Source organism: Eptatretus burgeri, chromosome 8 (genome assembly GCF_056783735.1).
Source record: "Eptatretus burgeri isolate ZD-2024b chromosome 8, Ebu_testis_v1, whole genome shotgun sequence".
Lineage (NCBI taxonomy): Eukaryota > Metazoa > Chordata > Myxini > Myxiniformes > Myxinidae > Eptatretus > Eptatretus burgeri.
The window spans coordinates 77,943,185-77,965,270 of NC_140968.1; the positions used below are offsets into that span (position 1 = coordinate 77,943,185).

Below are 22,086 nucleotides of genomic sequence, written 5' to 3' on the forward strand. Positions count from 1 at the left end.
TCGACCGTACGTAGGGCGTACGGTGGGCTTGCGTTATTCGTGCGGCTGCCGTAATCTCTTATCAGTGAAAAATGAATTTTGCCCTAAAAACCGAACACATTTTAAATAACCGAACACAACGAAGCGATCATGTTTGTTCACACGTCTCCCCCACCTGTTCGAGCCGCATCTCCGCGCTTTGTCCATTCAGTTCATCGGTGGAAGTCCTCGTGAAAGCATCTCTCATGTGTCGATCGTTACTTTACCTCGTGTTTTCACCTTGATTTGTGCTGGGTTTTTTTTTTCACTCATCTTGTGTTTTAATTAATAACAAAAAAGCAATCCGATCACGTGGTGTGACGGACTGTCGGGCAAGGATTTAATTTCACAGAAAAACCGGTGTAATTTGGAATATCCATGATTACCTCAGCCCGGAGCCTGGTGTTGGTGCAGTGGTTAGGGCAGCGGCTTGGGATCCAAAAGGTCCTGAGTTCAAGCCCCGTTGGGCCACTGAATTAATACACCAGGGGGTTGACTCAGCCTGTCATCCTTCCGAGGTCGGCGAAATGAGTACCAGTGTACTGGGCCGGTGTATACCCCGGTTAAAATAGGTGTACCATATCCCTGTGTCGTAAGAGACGACCAGGGTTGCGTCAGGAAGGGCATCCGGCGTAAAACATGTGCCAAATAACTATGCGGATCATACGGATGATCCGCTGTGGCGACCCCGAACGGGAGCAGACGAAAGAAGAAGAAGAAGATGATTACCTCAACCCGATGCGTTTGATGAAAGTGATTGTGGTTCCGGGGGCATCATGTTTGATGAGCTGCCCTGGGGGCAGCGCTCGTAGAGTGCGCGAGCGATCGGAATCCAGGCTGGAGCTCGAGCCTGTGTGAACCTTTGGATTGGTGAGTGTACCAGTTTACATACAACACACCGCCACGGAAGGTCATTTACTCATCTTATTTTACCTTAAACATGGGGAATTTCAGTTTAAAGTGTCTTGAAAGTGGGTTTTCTTGGGGTCCAGGAACAGATTAATTCACTCCATTGTTTCTTATTGGGAAAATAGTTTGGGAATCGAACTTTTTGCAATCCGAACAGCCTCCTGGAACGAATTCAATTCGGATTCTGGGGACACCACGTACTGGTATGTTCCTAACTGTTATATTTTTATTTCAGTAAAAAAAGAACTGGTATATATACCCACTCGTTACCGTCCGTCTGGCCGCACGTTTGCCTTAGGGCCCCCCTGCGGTCGCCTTGCAGGCACCTTAAGGCGACCTTGAAAATTCTATGGCCGCCACAGGGACGCCCTAAGGTCACCATGCGACATCAAATCAAAGACCGTACGGCACCACCACGTTTTTGGTCTCCACAATTTATAAATACGCCGTGCGGCTCCCCGAAAAATAAAAACATATGTGACTGCTACATTGTGTGACCGTGGAAATACTGCGGCCGCCGTATAATTGCTCGTGGCCGTAGATTTTGGAGACCCCACGGCCACCGTGGCAAATGTGACCTAGGCCTGAGGCCTAACGCACTATTCATCTGTTCTCGACACAAGAAGAGGCAGATATAAGAATCATGCTCCACACCATCAGTCTGGCAAAAACCCATTCCAGACTCATTGTTTGCTGTGATGATACAGATGTCCTTTTAATTCTTCTGTATTACTGCAGTGGAGATGTGCTGGTTTGTCTTGCGTGGAAGCATGTTCGCATGCACGATGTGTAAACAACAAACTCCATTTGACAAAGATGATCATGATCGTGATAAATAACTTATCATGCATTTCTTGACATCTATGCTTATTGAAAACGGGCCCAACTGGCTGCACATGGTGGCCCAACGCCCTATTAAGCATTAAGCGACTTTACATTGGTGTTTTCATTTTTATCTCATCTGGACTTTAGACTGGTGAGCTTATGCAATTGAGCTGTGTCTGTAGGTGAGTGAGTGAGTGAGTTTGTAAACACTTAAGTCATTATCGCTTGAACCAAACACATGATTTTGATGAAACTTTTTATTGAAAAGTGTATTGATGAAAATGGTGTATTGACCGCATCAAAATCTGCACTCATTAAGGGGGTTGATGGGCGGGGTGGGGGGGGTGGGGGTATTGACCTGCTAATATAGGGACCTGCTTTCTTCTCTGAAACTGCATACACAATTTTGATGAAACTTCACTACATCCTTCATCACCCTTGATGTACCAAAGTTTATCAACTGCATCAAAATCTGCACTCATTAAATGGGTCTATGGGGGTGTTTTTGATCTCCTAAAATAGGTATTTGCTCTCTTCTCTGAAACTGCATGCACGATTTCAATGAAACTTGACCACAACCTTCATCGCCTGTGATGTACCAAAGTTTGTTCATAGCATTAAAAAAAAATCAGGGTCTATGGGGGCCTGTGTGGGGTTTGAGTGACTTGCTCCTGATCCAGGTGAGCTTCAGGACACCTATTTTTTTGGACACCTTCAGGACACCTAAACATGGTCCTATTTTTTTGTCCACCACCTGTGTATGTGTATATATATATATATATATATATTTATATGTATATATGTTTAAGTAAGGAAAGTATGTTTTCAGGTTCACAAATTAAGGAGGTAACTCTTGGAGTTTGCGTTGGAAATGCTCAGTCGCATAGAGGATGATGAAGATTACCTGAAAAAGATCATGTTCACAGACGAAGCTTGCATTCATGTATCAGGGAAGGTCAACCAGCACAATGTGAGGATCTGGGGCTCTGAAAATCCCCACGTGGTCATTGAACACATACGTAATAGTCCAAAGGTCAATGTGTGGTGTGGCCTTCTCCATGACAGCTTGGTGGGTCCGTTTTTCTTTGTGGAGGACACAGTGACCTCAACAATTTACATGAACATGTTGGAAGGATTTGCCTTCCCGCATATTGAAGACCTGAAACCCGATATCATTTTTCAACAGGACGGCACTCCCCCTCATTGGGCTTTCGTTGTTTGTGCTGTCCTGAATGAAAAAATTCCAGGTTGCTGGATTGTTCGAGCTGAACCAACTGCCTGGCCCCCATGATCACCAGACATACCCCCCCCCCTCTGATTTTTTTTGCTCTGGGGGTTTGTCATAGATTTTGTCTGCAACACCAAGATGGCAAACCTGCAGGATCTTCGTTCTCAGATTCCAGCTGTATATGCACTGGTGAATGCAAATATGCTGAGCAGGACATGGCAAGAACTCGTGTACTGCTTTGTTGTCCTTCACGTGACAAATGGAGCTCATATTGAAGTGTATTGATGGTGTGCACAAAACTTTATGAGTTTCTGTATCATATAAACTAAAGGGTATCATAGTATAATTTGTAGTTCTAAACATATTAACAACTAAAGTTGTCCAGGTCTTTTTGGAACACCATATGTCCATGAAATACTCTAGCGAGTAGAGTCTGATTAGTGATGTTGCGTTGATGGGTTGACCAACTGCCTGGACGCAACTGAGGTTGTGGATCTACTGATGTGGAGCTGTGACCAAGGTTGTGGATCTGCCGTTTGGAGAGGTTCTGGGCTGAAAGGATCAAAACCTCGGGAAGAACAGTGCCCAGTTGATGATCCGTTCAGTTGGGGAACTATACAATTGCTTTTGGGTTAAGTTTCTTACTTCAGGTAAGGAAAGTATTTTTCAGGTTAAAAACTTAAATAAAGTTGAATTTAGGATGTTGTGAAATTAGCACCATTTACAGCAGTCCTTCAAATTATGTCATATTTTAGGAATAGCCGATACTGTACAAGTAATTAAGTGTGTGTGTGTGTGTGTGTGTGTGTGTGTGTGTGTGTGTGTGTGTGTGTGTGTGTGTGTGTGTGTGTGTGTGTGTGTGTGTGTGTGTGTGTGTGTGTGTGTGTGTGTGTGTGTAAAATCTTCACCCCTTGTGTACAATGCACAGCGACTGCAAAATGTTTAGCCGTTGTCAGGAATGAGTTGTTGTTCAAGTGGGCAACAAAATGTTCAGCAAGTGGGAAACTCATTCAGTCATGATGTGCAGTGTGCAACGAATGTCACAACGTACAGTCAAGTGCAATATACATAATACATGATGGTGCAAGTTGTTCACCCATCATGCAGATCGAATGTGCAACAATTGTGAAAAATGTTTTGCCTTCATGTAGAATGTACAAACAGCAAGTGCTGAACATGTCCAGCCGAGTACAAAATGTCGAACGCGGGAGTGTGCAAGATGTTCAGTCATTTATACAGAATGTGTAGCAAATGTGCAAAATATTTATTCACCATCGTACACAATGTACAACAAGTGTGTATGTTGCACAGGCTGAACCTGCGGGAGCTTGGGCCCTGGGCGGTGCACATGCGTTGGCTCGTGTGGATGATGGCAGCGGTCGGCAGTCTTTACATATACCACTTTCATGAAAGGTCAGCACTGGTCTAAATGAAGATCTTGAAGCTGTTTATCAATTTAAGCTTGATCAAATTCATAGCAAGTCTAAATAACATAAACATGGAGCCATGGGGCCTTCTATTTCACTGCAGAATGGGTAGCTGGTATTTTTTGTCTTCTGTCATCTTACACCTGACCGTGATGCTACTCTTGCCTTCAACCTCTTCCCTCCTCAATTCTCCCCCTTTCTTGCAATTGCTCTGCTGCCAACCACTATCCCAATCCCTTCTTCCTTCCATTAAAAAAAATACACATTTCTCTTGTGGTGAATTCAATATTTCAGTTGCTCCTTTGTGAATCTTTTGTTTGAAACTTTTCGGGATTTTTGCGAGGAGAGTTGGAGGTCATTTTTGTATGTTTTTGTGTCCATTCCTCGCTGCAGGCACAAGATGCTTGAACTCTTATTTTACTCCATCATGGCCGTTTGTCCTGCCCTTGTCATTTTATCAATGGTAAGCCAAAACAACTGAACCTTTTTCTTTATTCCAGCCTGTTAAGGAATATAATGTGCTGCAGTCAATGCAAACAAATTAGTAGGGCCATTCAAACGTGGACGTTTTATTCAAGAAAATGAGAAATGCCACCTATTTCTCATTGTTTATCAAAGTATTTTTCTGCTAAACATACACACTTATCCCATCGATGTGGTAGCACCTTGATGCCATCTACATTGAAGTCTTCAGCCATTTCCTGGTACGCAGCCATTTCTTGACGTGTGCTTTGACTTCATAATTTGTAAACGTAATGTCAATCATATGTTCTGAATGATTGGTCCAAAGAGATGAAATTGCAAGATGACAAGTCTGGATTGCAACGAGGATTATTTGGAACTTCTCTACCCATCTTCAGTAGAGTAGTAGTGGTTATATTTGCCATGTAAGGGTGAGAATGATTGTTCAAAGCCATGCCGTGAGAGAATACCTGGCCACCGTCTGCCTATTGTCTGTCCCACTGCCTCTTATAACAGGTAAATTCTAATACTATATGCTTTGGTTTTCCCATGTTCAGGGAATTCCACACTGATCCATAAAGGTCCTAAAACAAAGCATGTCTCCACTCTGTGCTCGCTCACTTTGTGCCTGACATGAAATAATCAACAGTTACAATCTTCTACAGGACACGATCTCCCTCCCTCTGTTAGTGTGCCAGGAATTCTCAAGCATTGGCCACACGAGTTGCCTTTTGATTAAACATGAAGTCCTTCCGTACCCACCTTGCACTAGCCTTGATTTTCAAGTGAGAATGAATTATTGTTTGCACACTTCCAACACATTGTTCTGCAACTTCATACATAGTAATCTTGCAATACTCCAAAATTTGCTGTTCAACACATTTAAGGTTTCCTTTGGTGACAGCAGTTGATCGATTCCATGTGGGAATGGTAACGATCGCTGACTGATTCATTGCCATCTTTGAACTTGGTACACAATTTAAATAAGCAGCTACCTGAAAGGTATGCCTTACCAAATTCTTCAGACAGTCTCCTATTAATTTAAGTTTGTTTGATGTTCTTCACAAAAGGAAACGAGAAAGCATCTGAAAATGCAAAGCTCGCCCACGTCCACTTTGTACTTCAACTGAACTTGACAAAAACGACAGTTAAAAGAATTGTACATTTTTATTCACTTGTGTTCTCCACAAGTTCATAATCAAGGTTTGTTGAAGATTCGATGACAAAAGCTCAATTGGTAAAAATGTTACGGCCTGGACAATTCACATCGAATCTCAATGGTAAACAAGGATTTTGATTGAAACATTTATGGCTGCTCTACCACTTCACCGATGACGTCATCCTTACAATCCCTTATTTCCCATTGGGAGTCGAGTGAGATGTGCCAAATGTTATTTTTTTCCGATTAACGGTTTCAGAGATATCATGCTTTAACTTTTTACGTTTAATCCAACGTGGCTGCGATATCACATGGCCTACGATGTCAAAATTATAATTGGAATATTCTCCCTTTGGGGGTGTTGCTCCTCCCCTGAAAGTTGCAAAGAAAAAAATGTTTAAAAAATAATATAGCCTTCTTGATCCTCCTCTGTATGCGGCACACAGCTGTGGGTAGCATCATTGGCAGAGGGTGCAGCGATGCCACTAATTGCCCCTTTTACCAATACACTGGTACTCATTTTGCTGACCTCAGAAAGATGACAGGCTGAGTCGACCCTTCCTGCTGTTAATTCAATGGCTGACAGGGACTCAAACTCAGGACCCTAAGATCCCAAGCCAGTCACCCTAACTGCTAAACCAGCACCAGGCTTCTGCTTTTTTTGATTTTCGAGTGAGATGGTAAAAAACAAAAAAGGTTTAAAAAGGCCAAAAAAGGGTCAAAGAATAATAATAACGAGAAGGGCACTTGGTAGAGCGCATATCTCCACCCGGCAATGACTGATCCACGAGAACATAACAGGCCCAATACATTTTTGAAATATCATGCTATATAGTTTCATTGTTGGTCCAATCTCTCAAAATGGCAAAGAATCACTTTGAAAATTAAAAAAATTCTCATATCCGGATCTGAATTTGGATCTTCACCAAAATCGAACTAATTCGTCCTTGTCACACACCCAACATGCCCACCAAGTTTCGTCCGAATCCGTCCACAACTTTTTGAGATATCGTGCAATATATCGTTTTTGGCCCGATCTCTCAATGGTGAAGAATCACCATAAAAATTCTAGTAGCCGGATCCAGATCCGGATCTTCACCAAATTCTAATCAGTTCGTCCTTGTCACACACCCAACCTGCCCTCGAAATTTCATCCAAGTCTGTCCAAGACAAACAAACAGATAGAGAGGGGTGAAAACATAACCTCCTTCCACCTTCGGTGGTGGAGGTAATAATAATAATAATAATAATAATAATAATAATAATAATAATAATAATAATAATAATTAATACAATGAAAATTATATGAACAAAATTAAGCTGTTGAAAATTTGATGAAAAAGCTCAAATGGTAAAAAAGTTACATCCTGGATCGACACACACAGAGACAGACAGACAGACAGACAGACAGACGACAGAGAGAAGTGATTGCAAAACGCCATCTTTCATTGCGTGGTGGACAAGCTAATTAATGCCGCACCTATGTTCCGCAGCTGTTAATGACTGCAAAACCCTGTCTTAATTAATGCCGCAAATATAACTGTGGGTTAATTACCATCTTGGTTTTACCCACAATGTTTTGACCAGTGTTGATGTCACTTCCTGTGTAACTTTCTCAGGTTAGGCAATATCATTGCACAATATTTTGGCATGCGGCTCATTTTTACGTCTTTTACAATTAAAAGCCTGCATTCAATCAGCCTTGAACCACCCCTTGATTATTATCTTCACTTTAACATCACTCCCTGCACACTTTGTTTTTGACAATCCCAAGCACTCTTTGTGCATCATTTATGACCGAACAGATGCAAAGCATTTTGCACAACTTATCGCACGTCTGAAAGTTTTCTCATCCGGATTGCCGAACTACTACTGTATATGTTCTCAGTTCAGGTTATCATTCATAATGCAAAAAAGCAATTTGGGATAAAAGAAGGAAATGCTTATTGCAATATTACAGAACAGAGTGATAACTTTTAAAGCTGCAGCTGAGTGAGAGTGATCAGGTTGAAAGTTCAAACAATTTGCAGATCATTTTGAAGGCACTCATAATTCATGGTTCAAGCAATGAAAAGAGCACTTCTTGTGCACGTGTCAATTTGCTTCGCCGAGCAATGGACCGTGTGTCCCAAGTCGTTTACTTATCGATTCTGGTGTTCGATTTATGGATGTTGGCAATACCAGGTTGCTGGATGTCCAAATCCACCATGTGAGGTGCAACTGGTTGTTCAATTTTTAATTTGTCATCGAATAAAAAGCATATATCATAAATTATTTTTGTACATCAAAAGCTGCATTTAAAAAAAATAAAAAAAATACCGCTTCCATTACTTGGCATATTGTAAACAGCATGTAAAAATGTAATAACAGTAAATATATGCTCGGATCAGTACACATCGAGTTGCATTCGTTAACAAAAAAAGGATAGCGAAATCGATGGCAAGCCGTCCCAAATCCTCACACTTTCCACCTCAATACAAGCAGAGTTGAAAGATGGCAAAACGTTCCTCCAGGAATGACTCGATATCAAATTTTGAGTTAATTTCTTTCCTTTTTTGACTCCTCTGACCCCAATCTTCCAGGGGCATGAACCAGGGGTTAAATCCCCAAAATTGGTACAAGTGTCGTAAGTCCCCCAATGTTGAATGCAGAAACAAAGTTTCATTAAAAGAATGTTTAAATGAGCTCGTAACTGCATTCTTTGGTATTTGACCTTTTGACCCCACCGCAGGTTATGGAGCCAAACATACATTACTCTTGCACCTTTGTGCCATGTGGTGATCATAACTACAAAGTTTGGTGAATTTCTGCACAACCGTTTAGGAGGGGATAGCATGACGGACGGACAGGCAGACAGACAAACAGAGCCAATTACAATGTCCCCCATTTTTTTCATTGTGAGGATAATAAATTCTAACTTGATGTAACGTTGAGAAATGAACACTGGACTTTTAATTTATACCATCTTCTCTGAAGGAAGTAGAATCATCACAATGCTCCTTTAACCACAACGTCTCCTTCCAGCCAGATCAGGATGGTGTATTGGAGCTCGCAGTTGGTGGCTTGCTTTACGCACTGGGCGTCGTGTTCTTCAAAAGCGATGGGCGCCTGCCTTTTGCACACGCTATCTGGCACGTTTTTGTAACTCTAGGTGCTGCAACGCATTACTATGCCACCTGGAGACACCTGTATAAGCCATGTGCTCTGTTCCCACCAAGCCTACGGTTGCTGGATGAACCGTGACCACGAGTGGGAATCTTGTCGATGAGAATCTCAATAATTTGATGTTTGGACTATATTTGCCTGGGTAGTGGCTGCACTTGTAAAAACCTGTGGGTTAAGAATCTAAGCACTGAATGCTATGACAGTTTTATTAATGATCAACAATTGGTCTTCTTCAACCAGCCCTGAAGTTGACTAAAGGGTATCATGATATTACTATCTTTTAAAAAAAAAAAAGCTTATTTACAACAATTGTGTGTCTGCATTGTAAGATTAACATTGTAACAAATGTCTTATTTTGAAATCAGGAAAAAAAAATTCATTGTTACATCATCAAAGGCTCATAAAAGAGCTTTTACATATATCATATCATGTGCAGGGAAAGGATATTAAGAAATATTGTACTTTTACATGGTGTAGACATTAGTAGACAAATCAATTCAGCAAATTCAATCAGAACATGGTATCCCAGCATCATGAGCTATGCCAATGTCAAACAGGTCAAACCCATCTGAATTATACTTAACGCACTTGCTTGGCTGCTATAAAACCATTTTGCAAAGCATGTCTTTAATAATAAATAATAATAAATTCTCCTTTTAAATGTTCACATCAAGTTATATAGTAATAATAGAGTTCACATTCTGTTTCAACAAGTACCAACCTCTCTACAGCTAACAAGTACTTTAAATGAAGAAGAACGATATACGCTACACAGTAATCAGTCGGTGGTGTTATGGTTAGAATATCCACTCTGAGTCTGGGGAAGTTGGGGGTTCGAACCCTGACCGAGTCCGAGTCATAGCAAAGACTGTAAAAATGCTACGTACTGCTTCTTTGAAGGATTGAGCATGCACCAACAACCATTGTGCAGACGTTATGTGCCTAATGGTCTCCTTTGTTGAATTTCCTTGCAAGGGAACTTTTTTCTGAACAGAAGCAAGGCTCATGGAAAAGCAAGGTAGAACTGAGAGTGGGACAAACATCAAGGGAATGAATGGACAGAAAAAATATGAGAGGGAGGAATGGAGGAAACACTGAAACTAGCATGTAAGATGGTTGGGTTTATGATAGGTTCATGAGAGTAATAAAGATAATGGGACAGAAATGGGGATGACAGGAGATGGAGGTGCCTCAAGGTCCTGAAACGAAGAATGAGACAGAACACCCTCTGGAAGGTGGTTCCATAGATGGCACAAGTGAGGAATAAAAGAGTTGAGGGTGTGCTTTCAGCTTGGATTTGGGAAGTTTAACAAGGAGGGAGTTACTGGAATAACTTCTGCATCCTGGAGTAGATTGGGAGGGTTGGAGGACAGAGCAGAGGGAGCAATATTGGAGAACAAACGAGACAAAGCAGAGACCACTGACCTTCCCATGATAATGAGAACATCAGACCGACCCTGTGCTTCGGCCTCATCACAGGAAATTCCAATAATTTTGAGAGCATTAGGTTCCACAGAATCTTGGAGACACAGATGTGATGCTGGGGCATCAGCAATAAGTAGGCTACTCGATGAAGCTATGCACTGAGAGGAGCACTGATTTTCCAAGGAAAGACTTTGCTCAATCGAGGATGTCCAGTCTGTGGCTGGCTTTGGAGGTCAGCATTATGTGATCAGCACAGGAAAGATAATGGCTGATGGTGAGGCCTAGATATTCAAGAGACTCGACCTCTTCCAGTGGATGACCAAAGGAAAAGGATGGGTGGGTTAGTTTGACGATTCTTCCAGAGCAACAGTGAGTTTATAACCCATTGGTGAGAGGTGAGGGGGTAAGGGGGCCATGTTTTGTCATAACCCACCCGTTCACAATTTTTTGAGAAATCGTGCCATATTATCATTTTTGGCCCGATCACTCAATGTTGAAGAATCACTTTAAAAGTTGTCATATCTGTATCCAGATGTTCACCAAAATCTAATCAATTTGTCCATGTCACGCACCCAACCTGTCCACCAAGTTTCATCCGGATCTGTCGGTAGCTTTTTGAGATATCGAGCTCATTGACAGACAAACGAGGGTGAAAACATAACCTTCTTTGGTGGAGGCAATTATAAAAAATTTTCCAGTATTTGCAAGACAAAGCAAGAATGAGTTTTAAAACTCATTCACACTCATGATTCTGTTTGTAATTGGGAATACCAAAATTAAAAGTTTCCTTCGGTGAAATTGAATTGTATTGGTCAGCAAAAAATCTTTTCTTCTTTCACAGTTTCAATTATCCCCATCTTTTTGTGGGGTCGCCCTGGGAGGAAGGGGCTGGGGAGGGGGGGTGAGGGGTGGGGGAGCGTTTATGGCCCAAGTCTTTCTGGAGCTGTAATTCAGCCAGTGCCAGCGATAACTTGCTTACTCATCACAAAGACATCTTGTGATTTTTAGCGTCCACTGCCAGTGCAGACGGATGGGTATTTCTTCCGAGAGAGGGTGCACGCATTGATGTCTCACCCAGCATGTGCAACATCTGTGTGGCATTTTATAGATGGGCCCTGAGATTCCTACCCAAGCTAGGCAGCTCAGAGGCAAAGGATGCATACATCAAGGCTGTCCTGCCATGGTGAAAGGGAGGTGAAGGGTGACTGGGAACTAAAATGAGAAGTAATAATCGGAAAAAAAGCAAGGGTGATATAAATAGGAGGAAAGGGAAGAGGCATGGACAACATGTGGTGTGGTGAGGGAAGGGGTAAGGAGGGGGATGTGGAGAGAGGCTGGGGTCAAATATTGCACCAAATTTACATGGCACATAAATGTATGACCCTTAACCAATCTGGAAAAAAACAAGTTAAGTGAGAAGCTACAATAAGTTGTGGAAAGTTTGAAGACACTAATCATTTTGAATGTACATGCCTTTGTTGTTGTTTATTTTTGGTGGGGGGGGGGGGAAGTTCTTAAATCCTTCAATTTTATTCGTATTATCTGACCTGTTCATTGTACTATATTGTGGTGCTGTAATTTGCAACTGTCCAACCGTTTAGACGGCAGTTGTTCAGGAACAAGTTGCATTTCCTGTTCAGTATTCTTAACTTAAGGCTTGACCAAACATACAGGCCTGTCTGCAGATGTGCCAGTTCCCTGGTTGCATATCTGTTAATGAAACGATGAATTTGGTACCTTGGGTTATCTGCTGCAGTGTAACGTTCATGGATAAGCAGACCTTGTGCGTTCCTCGCTCAAGAGCACACCGTACGACATATCGCTTTGCTTTCTGCGCATTTTGATACCCTTACTCTATGGCTGTTCCTCCACTTGAGTGTCAAATGAAAAGGGAGACCGCCTGAACACTCGTTTCAGCATCTCTATCATTGCTTTCTGAATGCATGTGCACTCATTCCACATAAACTACCTCTCACAGTTTTGAGGTTTTACTCTTTATGGGTCCATAACTTTTCATGTGCGTTCATATTTTACACTATAGAGCACTTGTTCTCACAATCAACCAGTTTATGAACTATCTGAAGCATGAACCTTGCCAAAGCTCAAATCACTTTATTAGTCATCTTCAAAGAAAAATAAATAAATCTTGATTGCATTCCTTAGCAGCAATGTCTTGGTCATGAGAGTATTGGAGCAAGCTACCTGTGATTAACTCTGCCAAGATATCACTGGTTGAATGTGGAAACAAAAACCCCATCATAATTACTGGATGAAAATCAAGAGTTGGCTTTTGGGCTGATACAATGGATGAACAACTGATAAAACAACTATTCCTCTCTCCCCAGCTTCCTTTCCTCTTAATCGATGCCTATTTCGCCCTCGTGTTATCTCACGGGGAAGGGTGTAACAAAACCAACCATCTTTCCAGGGTGGTTTTGTGCTCTTTATGCACTTGTGGAGGTTTCAGTGTTTTTCACAAAGCCTCAGCCTTTGTGCTAGCTCCCAGGTCAAATATCCTAATATGAATCCATTCCAAATGGAAGTTTGTCAACTCTCCAAATGAAGCACTTTTCCCGATCTTTAACAGCCTTAAAGATCCCCAAGAGGCTTTTATTTGTCGAGTCTGTAATGGAATATTTTTTTAATTTTTTTTTAAGAATGCATTTGAAAGGACATTTTTTTTACTTTCAATAATTTATTTTGATAACAAAACAAGCCGAGTGCATGCATGTGTGAAAGAAAAGGGAAGGTTTGAGAGCAAACAAAATAGTTACTACTGTTTTTAATCTCCATTGACAGAATAAGATCATAAACATGATGCTGTGTTCCATGACATCGAATATGTACTTGGTTAAAAATAAACAATTTAGAAACCTTCATATCCCCTGGGCTGTACATCTTTCCATAGCATATTCTATCATAAAAGACCTTTAATAATCATTTTTTTTTAATCCTATAGGATACGCAGATAAAATCAGTCGACGTTCACATCCAGATGTATGGTGGAAGCTTTAAATCACAGTAAATGTACAGTAAAGTGTTTTTTTTTATTTAATTTTTAATGTAGAGTAATCATTGTGGAAGTGAAAACACGTCGCGTGGCTCAGGCATATTGCAACATGAATACATTTTATAATTTAAGAAGCAATCTGTGTTTCTCAGAAGGGAGGCCTACGTACTTCACATGTAAGTCTACACAGCAATCAGTGTTCTGGTATACCATGCATCCACCTGCGAGGTGGTAATTGATGCACCGGTGAAGAACTCACATATATCGGGAAAGGTCAAATGTACTCTCCTGGTTAATCCTGCTGCAGAGATTTACAATTGAAGACACTCGGGTTTGTTAACGCTGGTTCGCTGTCATGGTGTGGATGGGCGCACTAGTTTCAATATTCTGTCCAAACAGGAAGAGTCATGTAAAAGTCCTCTCTTATTTGCATGGCTGCGAGCTTCTCACTCGGGTTCCAAGGGCGAATGATGGGGTTCACCAGGGCGAGGGCGCCGGGGGTCCGCTGCAGCGAGAGCGCTGGGGGTGCGCTTTTAGGCCTCGAATATTTGCCATCAGATTTGTTTAGATTCTCGTAATGGGTGACCTTTTTTGGTCCTTATCATCTTCATATAACAAACTCAGGCCAGAGGATGCAGATGGTCGACCACGATGCGGCTGGAATGAGGATCGAGATGAATGTTCGACGCTGGGAAAACGACCAAAACGTTGGAAAGGTTTTTCAAGACGCATGCGAAGACTGGATGGGACACAATCATCTTGTCTTTGACCTCGCCAGGAAACTCTGCTCTCTCTCCGAGGAGGTCTTGGTACCTTGAAACGTCAGACACAAATAAATGAGCTAAGCAGATCAAAGTTAAGTCTGATACCTCAGCACCATTTTCTCACAGCTACCCGAAATCATAATCCAACCAAATTGTGATATGATCTAATTTATCAATTTTCTTACCATTCCTAATTCTTCTTCCTTAAGAGGATCGTCCATAAGCTCCTGGAGACGTTCAAGAAACCTGTATAGTCCTCGAGCAGCACGAATCAAGTTATTACTTGGTGTCTTCATGGTCTCAGGACATTGTTGGTCTTCCAGGGACTTCAGAGTCATTGTGTGATCTTCCAACCCAACCAGGATATCCACTAAGCAAAGTCAACGGCAACTCTCATATTAGCTAATGTTCTCTTTGGCAAAAACATACCACATTTGATTAGACAGCAGTAAACCATTTTTTCTGTAATGCACTGTATATGGCATGCATATAAATAAACGACATTGTAGATGAGTGTTTCCAGTGATGCTCCACTTTGCTGTTAAAAAAATACAGCACCAGGAGAAACAGACAATTAACGATTAACACACTCTAACGATTTTTTTTTTAAAAAGTGGCCATTTTACTGCATTGTACATTGTTTTTGCAAGGTGTAACAAGGGGGAAGTCAAACTAGTATCACTGCAAGTGTGCGAATGTGAGGAATGAGCCGGTGAAAGGTCCGATGCAATCACTCGGTATCATCATTTCGAAAAGAAGAAAGTAAAAAAAAATATTTTGCACAAAAATGCTCCATCGCCTGTTAGTGCCCGACTATAAAACAAAGCATCAGGTTAACACGTCCCTATACCCACTCGATATGAAACCTTTTAAATTACATTTCTTTCTTTCTTTTTCGGCACACAATGTCAAGGCTCGTATAAGCGCTAACACACATAACGTACAACAAGGGGAGCAGGAGACACGAGGGGCAGGAGAGGGAAGCACAAAACAGTGGGGAACAGAGACACATGAGGAGATCTGTGTAAGAGAGAGGGATGGGGTGGGGTACATGGGGTAAACAAGATGGACACTACAGGGACTTTCAAGATGGAAAGCAGGGAATTTGAAGGAGGTGGGTTTGGGGTAGATTAACAGGGGTAGAAAAGATCATGGTTTTGGATGGGGGAAGATAAGAGATGGTGGTGAACAGCTGTTTTGAAGACCTGGAGGGAAGAATGGGATTGAAGAGAGTGTGGGAGTTTGTTCTAAAGGCAGGGAAAAAGAGAATGAAACAATGAAGGTGAGCAGTGATTCTTAATTTTGGTAGTTTAACCAGAAGGGGGTTGCTGGCGGACCTTGAGTGCCCTGTGGAAATATGGGTGGGACAGGTAGCAGACAGTGGTGAGGCCAGAGAGGAGACTGAAGAAGACAGAAAGACCAACGACCTGCCTGCGGTGAGAGTGAGAGATCCAAAGACTCAGCTTCATCGCGGGAGATGCCAATGATCCGAAATGCCTTGGTTTCCACAGCCTGAAGCCGAGAAAGGTGAGACGCAGGAGCACCAGCCCAGAGGGGAGAGCAGTACTCCATAAGGCTGTGGATGAAAGCTTTGTACGTGGTCAGGACCTCAGGTGTGCCAGGGAAGGACTTTGCATGACGGAAGATGCCCAATCGGCGACTGGCTTTTGAGGCCAGCTTGTAGATGTGGCTTTCCCAGGAAAGATCATGGCAGATAGTGAGACCCAGAAGCTTGGATGAAAGAACTTCTTCAAGAGGATCGTTGAGAAAGTAGGAGGGGGTGTTCCAGACAGTCCTTTCGGAGAGACATAATGAGTGTGTGAGACATGTTCCACATGTTGGACCAGTTTGTGATTTTATCCAGATCTGCAGAGTGAAGAGGTTGCAGCCAGTGTGACCACTCCTCATTTTCATAAATGCCAAGGTGAGCCAATGAAAAAAGCCAAGAATTCACAAGGTTTTGGAAAAGCGATGACAATAGAAAACCTATACGCCAAGAAAACCTATCGAAACCCAAGACGCCAAGGAGAACAATGAATAGCCAAGATATTGTGAAAAAAAGCCAAGGAGTGGTCACACCGGTTGCAGCTTGCCAATCTGAGCGATGACAGATGGTACGGCAGAGGGTGGAGTCATCAGCAAAGAAAGAGGATTTTCCAGAGAGTCGGAGAGATCATTGATGAAAACGAGACAACGAACAGGGCCAAAAAACACTGCCTTGAGGAACTCCAGCCTGGGCATGAAGAGGGGATGAGAAAACTCCATTTAGGGCCACACGTTGACTGCGACAGGAGAGGAAGTCTGCGAGCCATGAGTGGAGACGGCCTTGGATACCATGGGAAGAGAGTTTGGTGAGCAGGGCAGGGTGCCAGACCAAATCGAAAGCACACGAAAGTCTCGGGATTTTGCTCTGATCTCATGTTTGGCATTGAGGACCTCCATCCATTGTTGGGAAAGCAGGAGCAGCATATCCAAGGTAGAGTGACCTGGTCTGAAACCAAATTGATGATTGGAAATCAAGCCATTGGAGAAGAGGAAGGATTTGATGTCTGAAGCGATGATGGATTCCATAACCTTGCTTATGATTGGGAGAAGGCTGATTGGTCTGTAGTTGCAGTGATCTGTTTTTGCACCTTTTTTATGCAGAGCAGTAATGTTTGCTGATTTCCAAGCAGATGGCAGATTATCTTGAGCAATGAGGGTGAATAGAACAGAGAGAGGGGGAACAAGAGCAGCAGAGTAGGTTTTTAGGGCACGTGGGCTGATGCCGTCTGGACAAGTTGCAGAATCTGAGTCGAAGTTTGACAGCAAGCTCTCCACCTTGTCAGGAGAAAAGGACACAGAGTCCAGGAACAGGTGGGTACAGAAAGCGATGGGTTTGGGACACAATATTTAGAAGCAAACATGGAGTTGACTTCTTTAAATTAAAAATAAAGCCACAATAAAAGACTGATTCAAAATAGTAAGAAATATTTTTTTCAAAACAGTAAATGCAGCTTTCCAGCAACTTGAGCAATCGTTCATTCATTTCATGTGCAGCCTGTGCCTGCTGGTTTTCATCATTGCTGGGAGCATGGCTGTGCCTCTGATGCAGTGCCCCCTGTACATTACGGCAGGAATTTGTAATGATTTCAGGGTTCAGGTTCAGGGTGCCTACTCTTTGTGAAGGACACTGAGGGATCTTCGACGTCCACCAACTAATGGCAGTAGACGTGATTCCCGTTTAACGTCCATCCGATGGACGGTACACACATTGATGAATCACCCTGCCTGTGAAACACCGGGATGACAGTGTACAGTTGGGCTAGGATTCGGACCCAAGCTTCGAGGCAACAGTACAACAGCAATGCAGAGATTACTAGAACGGGACTCGGGAGAGGGCGTGCCTCCATCAGGCTGAACAGTTTGTTTGTAAATCCCACTGATTGGAATCAGCTTATTCTTGTCGCCTACCCACATTATCCACCAAGTATTGTCACAACATGTCTAAAACTTTTATAAATATTGTGCTATATATCATTTGTGGTGCCATCTCTCATTGGTGAAGAATCACTTGACAAATTCTAGTAAATCTTCACAAACCCAGATCTTCACCAAAATCAAAGCAATTCGGCCTTGTCACACACCCAAACTGTCCACTATGTTTTGTGCACACGCTTCCACAACCATTTGAGATATTGTGCTCTATTTTGGTTTCTCCCAATCACTCAATGGTGAAGAATCACTTAAAAAATTCTCAGATCCAGATCCAGATTCAGATCTTCACCAAAATCGAATCAAATCTTTATTGTCACACACACAACCTGTCCACCAAATCGTCCGAATCCGTGCATAACTTTTTCAGATATCCTGCTCATAGACAGACAAACAGATAGGGGTGAAAACGTAACGTCCGTCCACTTTCGGTAATGGAGGTAAAAATGGCGTCAATTAAGGGGGAGGAGAGGGAGGTGGGGAAAGCCGGTCTACACCTTAGCGAGTTGTTGTACAGATGAGTCGCATGCAACTAATCTCTTATATTGTAAGTGGAAGTTTCTGCAACCAGTTAAAAGCCATCGACTGTGTCATTTGCTTGTGTTTTATTGGTTCACGAGTAAGGAAGTGACCACTATATTCGTTATGGGTGTGTGTTAGGTAGTCGAGCTCGTCGAAAAAAAAAATTTGAGATTTGTTCTACCCTTATTATCAGGATTTAAAATGGCGATTTCAGTTAATACAATGGCGATTTCGATGAAACTTGGTTGGTAGGTTCATACCATGACCAAGTTGTGTGCAAATGAGAACCGTTGCTATGGACACCACCATTGCCAAGCAACGGGACTATTAAATTTTTGAAAAATCATAAAAAATTAATTTTTTCGAAAAAAAAATAAATAAATATCGGGCCACGAGCGACTGTGGGAAGTACATTCAGCCATATTGTCAAAAATTTCCAGCCGGATCCTATGAAAACTGTCGGAGAAGATAGACTTTGAATGAACCCTGGTCGAAAACAATAAAAAAAACGAAGTTCGTTATATCTCAGAGACTATGAGTCAGATATACATGAAACTGGTATGGTAGGTTCATGGTATGTCCTAGTTATGTGTGAGAAAGAACCGTTGCTATGGACCCCTCCGTTGCCTAGCAACGGCCGACAACCCATGTCCACCTACCGGCTTGTCTGTCTGTCTGTCTGTCTGTCTGTCCCGAGCATAGCTCCATGGGTTTTGATCCGATCCTGATAAAATTTGGGTGCAACGTTTGTATCATGATCTAGTTGTGTTTTTCTGAGAATGGGCGTGGTGCACCAATTATGGGCGGAGCCACGCCCAAAAAACATGTGTTTTTAGGGGGTAGCCGGTTTCAAGTTACATCTTCTCCGAGGGGGTTTGTCGAATCTGGCAGGGTTTCGGTATTTGGTTAGCCCAATGGCACCCGCATAGCCCCACGGAGCTCAATTTTTCATTTTCGTCCCAAGGTCAAGGTCACAAGGTCAAGAATTTAGAAAATGTCAAAAAAAAAATCAATAAATTGGGCATCGAGCTCCCAGGGTTTTCGACTGTTTCGAATGAAAGTTGGTATGCAAGTAGTGCTCTTCGAGTACTACAACTTTCATCATTTACATTTTTCCCGATTCCCGCCAGTTTGCCCGTGGCGTCCCCTCGAAGGTCAAAAAATAAAAAAGACGAACCGTGTACATTGCTCGTGAATCATCGCCGTCTCCAGACTTGGCACATGTACTACGAATGATTATCATAATTCTTACTGTGCTCTTATTAATGTTATTTAGTCATTCGTTGTCTGAGCATTAATCTGTTGTTGCTTGTTGCTGTTTGGGGAAGGAAGAGGATTGTCAGATTAATGGAAATTGTCTTTCAAAATATATCTTGAAAGTCGATATCATGAGCATTCATATTGCCGCGTGGATGGCGGCCCCACCCAGAACCGCGGTTATTCGTGGGAACTGTACACTCTGGGATCTAACGATTCCACCGATGACTGTACACTCGGCCAATTTATTTGAGTGACACCTGAGTGGTTGTGGGCAGCATCGTTAAGACATCTTGGCTAATTAAACCAAGTGATTAACAATTTAATCCCTCCAAGGGCTATCAATAAGCCGAATCATTGGCGCGGAAAAATGACAGGAACGACAAATGCACACGCAGCCTTAGAAATTAATTAATTAATACAATGACAGATGGCACAGATTCCTGACACAAAATGACAACAAGCACAATTATTAAAGGCAATAACTTATCATAAAGCAGACTAACTCAAGCTATGGCACCACATACAGAACTGTCATTCACTCTGAACCAGAACAAGTGAGGAAAAAAGAAAGTTAGAGATGAATACAGCACACGGCACCATAGGCAGTGGGAGGGAGGCTACAGGAGAGAAAAGATGGTCCCAGTGTAGGACACGTGCTTTTAGCCCTGACCCAAAACCTGCGGCAAGTCTCCACCCTCCCCGTCCTTGAGGCCAAACATTCACCAGACATGGGGGTGGCGGTCACCCTGAGGGGTCCAGCAATCAAGACCCAAAGGTGTTCCCTCCATCACAGGCACAGCGGACCAATCACTCACCCAGACATCCAAACAATCATGGCTCAGAGACGGTCCAAGGCCTCCCTCCCAAATGTTGACAAACAACTGTGAGGAGGAGCCTTCTCCTTTCATTAGTGGAAGGGAAAAGCACCGCAACACCACTCTCCCTTTCCCAGCACTGCCCAGTTTGACATGGGAGAACACCTTAACCTGTCTAGTCTAAAATAGACAATGCTCATCCTACCAATGAGCTGTACAAAGGATAACTTAACCCTTTCACATATCCTTCATGCAGTTTTTAAAAAAGGTTCTAAGAACTATAAGAAACATGGACAGATGTACAGACAAACTATGGACTCCACCCCCCCCCCCCCCGACACACCTCTGAATGTCATAATATCATTTATACAGATAAGACTTATACATAGAAATGTTCATTTATTTTATGAAGTTTAGATATAATCTTAAATGTTCGTGAGTTTTTTTGTGCTTGCACCATCTTGTATGTTTTATACAATGTGTGAAAGAGGAATAATAACAAATATTGCTCAACCTAGTTTTGCGCCTATCTACAGGTAGTTTGTTCCTTTCCCACCTGGTAGATTTCAAGCACACACATTGGAAATTAATCAGTATCTATCCATAAAAAAACTGTATTTCTCTGTTTACTCAAGCCTTGACTCCTGGACAAGGTCATGCCATGCCATATGTTTATGGTGACGCTTCAGCCTTGTCCAGCATTTACATGGATTCCTTTCTGCAAGCGATCACATTCAAAAACGGCAGATGAGACAATAATGGCACACTTACTGTAACACACACCAAATACACACATTTTCACTATCTACTGTTATATTGTCTGTAATAGAGCACATTTCATAGCATATACACATGTAGCATATGGGACTGTATACAAATCAGTCTTGCCAGTGCTCAGAGCCTGGATTTGTTCTTCAGCGATGGGCAGCCAAGCACTCGGGCGTTTCACAGAGAGAGGCACCTTGTAATAAGTCAACAATGCATGCAGTTGTGCAGGGTGCAGGTCCTCAAGTTGCTGCCGGAGGGATGTCCACGTTCCCTGTACACATGGCGGTGCGCACGTCAACGTTGAAACCAGGATGTGGCATTTCCAGAGGGAAAACATAAAGACAAAGAGAAGGAAAAAAAAAAAGACGGCTCCCAATTTAAGAGGTTCCTACCTCCAAAATGGCCTCAAGGGGTGCTGCCAAAGCTGCTGCTACACACAGGGTATTCCCAAGGGCAGAGCGAGCGGTAAGCCCCAGTCCCAGTGCATGGCACCAGCTTATTATGGATGACAATTCCTGGCGCAACCCAGGTTTGTGTTCAAACCCCTCTTCAGTTCCTTTCATGATGGTTGAACAGGTGGGTAGTATATGTGGGGAAAAAGGAAGAAAAGGAGTTGTATTAAGGAAATTATGAAAAATCAAAGGAAACAAAAATTATAAAGACCTGAAAATGTTTAAAACCTGACAAATTACAACCTCTCCCCGACACCTCCCAAATGGTTACCATGTTTTGCTGATTCTAGGGTGGAGAGGGGCATTTAAATATGTCATAAATATGGCATCAAATACTGTGTGCCATAAATTTTCCAATTAAAAACAAACCATGAAATCAAGCGATTTCACCACTGCATCTCAA

The 22,086-nt window shown here is 42.5% G+C and overlaps 2 protein-coding genes across 7 annotated transcripts in view; one reads left to right on the forward strand and one right to left on the reverse strand.

Moving 5' to 3' along the window:
- The window catches only part of LOC147022106 (monocyte to macrophage differentiation factor 2-like), a 46,683-nt gene extending 33,188 nt beyond the window's left edge, over positions 1–13,495 (forward strand). For 4 of the 5 annotated variants that reach the window (XM_085892702.1, XM_085892701.1, XM_085892700.1 and 1 more), the window contains 3 exons: positions 4,292–4,393; positions 4,801–4,870; positions 9,053–13,495. In XM_085892702.1, the coding sequence (XP_085748828.1) occupies positions 4,292–4,393; positions 4,801–4,870; positions 9,053–9,271 (391 nt within the window). In that variant the 3' untranslated portion in view covers positions 9,272–13,495. The remainder of the gene's footprint in view (positions 1–4,291; positions 4,394–4,800; positions 4,871–9,052) is intronic. The other variant, XM_085892703.1, reaches the window with a different exon arrangement.
- Positions 13,496–13,737: 242 nt separating this feature from the next.
- The window catches only part of LOC147022108 (ras-associating and dilute domain-containing protein-like), a 48,442-nt gene continuing 40,093 nt past the window's right edge, over positions 13,738–22,086 (reverse strand). For both annotated transcript variants that reach the window (XM_085892698.1, XM_085892697.1), the window contains exons 11-14: positions 21,624–21,787; positions 21,352–21,502; positions 14,578–14,762; positions 13,738–14,441 (exon numbers count right to left, since the gene is read on the reverse strand). In XM_085892698.1, the coding sequence (XP_085748824.1) occupies positions 14,193–14,441; positions 14,578–14,762; positions 21,352–21,502; positions 21,624–21,787 (749 nt within the window). In that variant the 3' untranslated portion in view covers positions 13,738–14,192. The remainder of the gene's footprint in view (positions 14,442–14,577; positions 14,763–21,351; positions 21,503–21,623; positions 21,788–22,086) is intronic.